Source organism: Tupaia chinensis, unplaced genomic scaffold (assembly GCF_000334495.1).
Source record: "Tupaia chinensis unplaced genomic scaffold, TupChi_1.0 Scaffold141414_1, whole genome shotgun sequence".
Taxonomy (NCBI): domain Eukaryota; kingdom Metazoa; phylum Chordata; class Mammalia; order Scandentia; family Tupaiidae; genus Tupaia; species Tupaia belangeri.
In genome coordinates, this window is record NW_006201276.1 from 377700 (window position 1) to 383731 (window position 6032).

Here is a 6032-nt window from a genome sequence, read left to right on the forward strand (position 1 = left end):
CTTTCCCTTAGTGTTTCCTACCTCTGGAGTCTTCTTCTCTAGCTACACTAAAAAGGCAAAGAGATAGTAATTATCTGTTTCTCTGAGGGGCCAAGATAATGGAAAACCTGTGTCAAACTTAGAACTCAGAAAAAATACTGAGCATTCCAGTTCTCCTTGGTTAGGTCAATGGATCATTTTAATAGTGTTTTATGTTTTGAAAAGTCAAAAGTCCACTGAATTTTGTATTTCATGTCATTTAAGTGAGTTTCAACTGTGAATATTTTTATCAACAAGCATTTGCTCCTGATGTTCAAAATTGCCTTGTTTTAGAGAGAGAGATTTTTGCTGTAGAATACATGCACTCAACAGAGACACAGAGAGAGGCAGAAAGACAGAAAGTGAGAAATCACCCCGTAGGGGGACAGCCATCCTGCAATCCCTTCTCCTCCATTCTCCTCTTGGGATTTTGGGCACACACGTACACGCACCTGGCATTCATTTTAAGCCACTGCATCTGGGACTCAAACCACAGTCCACTATGTGAGAGTCCAGCAATGTAACCACCATGCCATCTGCTGGTCCCCAAAATTACTTTTTCTGTAAGATATTACTATTTGCAAGCCCTTAAATGTGGATGAATCCTTACTGCTGGTCAAAAATAAATTTCTTTTGTGTCTTACTTTATTATCATAGAGGAATGATCTCAAAAGTTTATTTCTCCATTTTGAAAATAGTTATTACTATTTTATTTGATTTTTAGATTTTTGTCATAGGGCATGTGCACTCACCAGAATGACAGAGACAGAGAGAAAGTGAGAAATCACTCCTGGGGGTGGGGGCAATAGTTGGCATACTGGCTATGTCACTGGAGTCCCATGTAGTCAACTACGGTTTGAGTCCCGGACCTGGTGGCTTAAACTCACGCTGAGTGCGTGTGCATGCATGCCCAAGATCCCGAGAGGAGAATGGAGGAGAGGGGAATACAGTGTGGCCATCCCTCCTAGGGGGTGATTTCTTGCTTTCCATCTCTCTGTCTCTCTCTGTCTTTCTGGCAAGTGCATGTGCCCTATAGCAGAAGCCTCTCAAAAAAATAAAAAAAGAAATCACTCCTAGGGGAATGGCCATGCTGCAATTCCTTCTCCATTATCTCAGGATTTGGGGCATGTACACACATGCACTCTGCATGTTTTTCAAGTTGTTGGGTCTGGGATTTGAGTCACAGAGTCAGTCATGTGGGATCCCAATGCCTTAACAACTATGCCACCTGCTGGCCCAGCTCTTCCTGTTTTAATCTTTGAAAAATCTGGCATTGTCAGGGCCTCAAACTTTTTATTTATAAACTCATTGCTGAGTCTGTGGTAGCAAAATTCTCTCAAAAATGTAGTTATTATATGTGAAGTTTAAAAAGAAGTTGAATAGGGACCAGCAGTTGGCATAATGGCTACATCACTGGACTCCCCTGTAGTCAACTGCGACCTGGACCTGGCAACTTAAACTCATGCTGGGTGTGTCTGTGTGCGTGCCCAAGATCCCGAGCAGAGAATGGAGGAGAAGTGATTGTAGCAAGGATTGTGGCGTGGCCAACCCCCCTGGGGGGTGGTTTCTTGCTTTCTGTCTCTGTCTCTTTCTGTCTTTCTGGCAAGCGCATGTACCCTATAGCAAAAACCTCTCAAAAAGAAAAAGAAAAAGAAAAGAAGTTGAATAAATAGAGTAGAAAAGTGGTTACTAGGGATGGGGGGGGGAGGAAATGGGGGAAAAGTAAGCCAAAGGGCATAAATTTGCAGTTACGTCATATGAGTAAGTCTATAGATCTAATGTACAACATGAGGACTGTATTTAATAATATTATGAACTGAAAATTGACAAGAGAGTAGATTTCAGGTTCTCTTACCATACACACAAGGAAAAGTAACTGGAAGGTGATAGATATGTGAATTTGTTTGACTGTAATCTTTTTGCTAGATATATGTATATCAAAACATGTTACATATCTTAAATGTATATAACCAAAAAAATTTTAAAAGAAAATAATAAACACCCAAGAATTTTGGCACTGTAACCCCCTTTGGGAATTTGGCATCAAGATAAGTAGCCAAAGGTGAATTTTAGAGCTAGTCTTCACTTTATAGGTGTAGCCAAAATTCAGTCATTCAACCTCTCCCCACAAAAAAGGCTGTTGAGATTTTTTTGGTAAAATTGACATAGAATCATGAATATTTGACTACAAAACCAATCAAAACACTCATAAAAAGTGAGTTTTGTTTCAAGATTTTTAGTTTGCCCTTCCTCCTTGTCTATCCTTGACTCCATTGTAAATTTCCTATTGGGTATAGCAAAACATCTCATTTTCAGTACCAAGTGGCCTAATAGTGTTTCCATAGTTACTTTACTGACAATCCAGAAACAAGCAAACAATTTAATGTTAGTCTTTTTCTTTTTGACCTTTTCTCCAGAAAAAAAACTACTACTCAGAAGAGCTGCATGCTTCACTGAGGCTGTCTAGGCTAAAACAAGCTTCTTTTTTCCCATTCCAGGGAGCTTTTGCCTACATAGTCAATTATTTCATGTACGTCCTCTGGGCTCTTCTATTTGCCTTCCTTGCTGTATCTCTTGTCAAGGTGTTTGCACCTTATGCCTGTGGCTCTGGAATTCCTGAGGTGAGTTTCTTAAAATTGTTTATAAATGGTAACAATATGAACCCATTTTGGTTAAAAATTTTTAATATCTATTCTAGCATATGCCACAGTTTGGTGAATGTTAAATAAGAACAGATCTCTGAGGCCGTCTAAGACCTTTTTACATTCTTTAGATCTCTCAGGCTGGGTCACTTGGAACTTAAAAGGAGTTGATTCTGGGCCTCCAGAGGGTTCCTGTTGAACCAGGCTCCTGAAGACCTCCCTGACTCCCTACCCAAGAAACTACGAGAGTATATATATCCCAAGAGTCTGACCTGAAAAAGAAGTGGGATTATCAATTTTATTAGAGCAGAAGTAATAAAATCATTTTGCTACATTTCCCACAACATGATTTAGACTAGAAGGGGGTAGGGGGCGACCAACTCCCTATTTTAATCTACTTTTGGTTTAAATTGCTTAACAGTGACTGACAGTTAAGAAACCACAGGGATTTTAGGTTACTGGGATAACCTTGCCCTCTTTGTTTCCTGACCCAGTAATTGTCATAGATTTTTTTTGGCAGGGAATCAAGGGTCTATCTAGCCTTTAAGGTTGTTTCAGGGACATTAATCTTGGCCCTCTCAGAACATGCCTCTGGGATCACTATTTTGTAAAGTAGAGAGAACACCTATCCTTCCCTCTCTGCCTTCCCCGTCTCCACACACACACACTTGGGGGCACACACACACACACACACACACACACACACATTCACAGTTACAGTATACCTTTGTCCAGCTATTGCATGATCCTCACCCCTCAAAAAAATAGAATGTTAAAGCTTAAAGAACAGTTTACATTTTCCTGGGCTCCTGGGCTCCCGGGTTCCCAGGCTCCTGGGCTCCCTCCCAAGGTGGGATCACTGTAGGTGAAGTGTTTATATGTCTCACATTCAAAAGGTGCAGGTTCTATAATAAGGTATGAATTTTTGCTCGTTAGCCTTATTTATTTCCTTAGTCTATATTCCAACTCTCTGTGTTTGACCTGCAGATAAAAACTATCTTGAGTGGTTTCATTATTAGGGGCTATTTGGGTAAGTGGACTCTGGTTATCAAAACCATTACCTTGGTGCTGGCAGTATCGTCAGGCTTGAGCCTGGGCAAAGAAGGCCCCTTGGTGCATGTGGCTTGCTGCTGTGGAAATATCCTATGCCACTGCTTCAACAAATACCAGAAGAATGAAGCCAAGCGCAGAGAGGTAATAACAAATAGCTCTGATAGTCTCTTTTTGGGAGAGAGCAGAAATGGTACAATGTTAAGGATGAAAATTTGGGGACCCTACCAATGTGTCGCTGTAAATGCCCTTTGGCCTAGCAATTCCACTCCTAGAAATTTATCCTACAGACATTCTGGCATGTGTTTGCACAAAGGTATATGGCATTTGTCACTACAGTGAGAAACTGAAGCAACCCAAATATTCATAAATGGAGGACTAATTGAATAAACAGTATTTGGTCCATATTATAGAATACTATGCAACTGCTAAAATAAAAAGTGATAATCTTAAATATACGACATGGAATGCTAGCTATAAAACACATTTAAGGTAAAAGCCAGTTCCTGGATAATGTGTATAATATAATTCAGTTAGTGTTTTTAAAAAACTAAATATACACTACTAAGGAAGTGTTTAGAAAGCAGTTTTACCCCAAACTGTTGAAAATGTCTACCTTTGGTGAGCGAGATAGTAGTGAAGAAGTCAAAACTTTTAACTTTTTATTTTAGATAGTACTATACAAGTATATGTTGCTTCTATTATAAAATAAGTTATAAAAATAATAGATTTTAAAGAAGTTCATTCCTGAAGCCAGCAGGTAGCATGGTGATTAAGGGCACTGGACTCCCATGTGGCCAACCACTGCTTGAGTCCCAGACCTGGCAGCTTGCTTTCTCACTTTCTCTTGCTCTCGCTCTGTCCCTCTCTGGTCAAATTAAAATAAATAAATAAATAAATAAGTTAAAATAAAATAATTCTTAAAAAAATCATTCTTGTAGAAGAGTAAATATAAATTCATGTGTTTTAGAAGTCAGCTTTTTCATCCTTTACTTCCACCTAGCGTTACACTTGAATTGCACCTCTCTGTCCCTTCTGTCTCAACCCAGCTAAATTGGTCCCACCACAGCATCTTTGTAGTAGTTCTCATGTTTATACAGTTGTTGATTTATGCTATTTTGAGGAGGAAGAACATTTGGCACATATGTCATGGACCAAGTCCAAAATCATTTTATTAAAAATGATCTTTTTATGAAACTAGATACTAATGATCTCTTCTGAAAATAACACAACAAAAAAATATTAACCATAAGACCCAGAAGGAAACTCAAAAATGCTGAGATTTCATATATGGAATAAATTTTAGTAGTTCAAGGGGGAAATTTCCTGGCACAATTAGAAAAGAGAGAAGCCAAGAAGGAAGAGCTGGGGAAATCAGAGTAGGTATTTAGCTACCTGTCATGTAGTAGAGAGTAGCATCTGATTGGCAAGGATGTTAAGCAGGAATAATGTATAATAGAAGCTAAAAGGTTGAAAAAAACATGTTGATGAACAAAAGTAAAGTCTTGACTATTTTTGCATGAGTGGAGGTAAATTTTGAACTACAGATAACTGGTTAATTTTACTTCATAAAATTGGCATTTGTATTAAAATAGTTCCATATATATGAAAGGGAATTTTTTGAGTTTTTTTTTGTTGTTGTTGTTTGTTTGTTTGTTTGTTTGTTTTTGCCTTAGTGCATGTGCGCTGCCAGAGAGAGAGAGACAAAGACAGTGAGAGGGAAAATGAGAAATCACTTCCTGGGGGGTGGCCACACCAGGATCCCTTCTCTTCCATTCTCCTCTTGGGATCTTGGGCATGCATACATATGTACCCTGTTTGAGTTTTTTTAAGATACTGGGTCTGAGACTTGAATCATGGTCAGCCATGTGGGAGTCCAGCGATGTAACCACTATGCCATCTGCTGGTTTGATTCAGCTGTTTCTCTGTACCAATGCCATGTATTTCTCTGACTAGACTTATAAATATTTGAATCTTACTATTCAACTAGGAAGTCTAAACATTTCTTTCATGTTTTTTTCCTGTTGTTTTTACCATCAGCATCAGCCCTTTTGTGTCAATGTCTCCATGAGCAGATGTTTGAGAGTAAAACTGAAGTTTGAAAAAGAAGAGCATAGATAGACTTCACTCTACCCTATAGAATAAAATTAAAGCAAACTTGCCCACCAGATTCTTTCTTCTCCCTCCTAATTTATCCTAAACATAGTCACCGAAAATCCCTTTCTCCATTAACCTGTTGTCTGTCCTCATCCTTCTCAAGTGAAAGCTATTATAGCTATGAATTTCAAGTCTTTACAACTAGTACCAGAGCTCTCACTTTCT

The 6032-nt window shown here is 38.8% G+C and overlaps 1 protein-coding gene across 5 annotated transcripts in view; it reads left to right on the forward strand.

Annotated features, from left to right (window-relative positions):
• The window catches only part of CLCN5 (Cl-/H+ antiporter 5), a 228122-nt gene that overhangs the window by 204685 nt on the left and 17405 nt on the right, over positions 1–6032 (forward strand). For 4 of the 5 annotated variants that reach the window (XM_014581965.2, XM_006163148.3, XM_006163147.3 and 1 more), the window contains 2 exons: positions 2517–2639; positions 3648–3854. The exons of the other annotated variant lie outside the window; for it this stretch is intronic. In XM_014581965.2, the coding sequence (XP_014437451.1) occupies positions 2517–2639; positions 3648–3854 (330 nt within the window). The remainder of the gene's footprint in view (positions 1–2516; positions 2640–3647; positions 3855–6032) is intronic. 5 annotated transcript variants of the gene reach the window in all.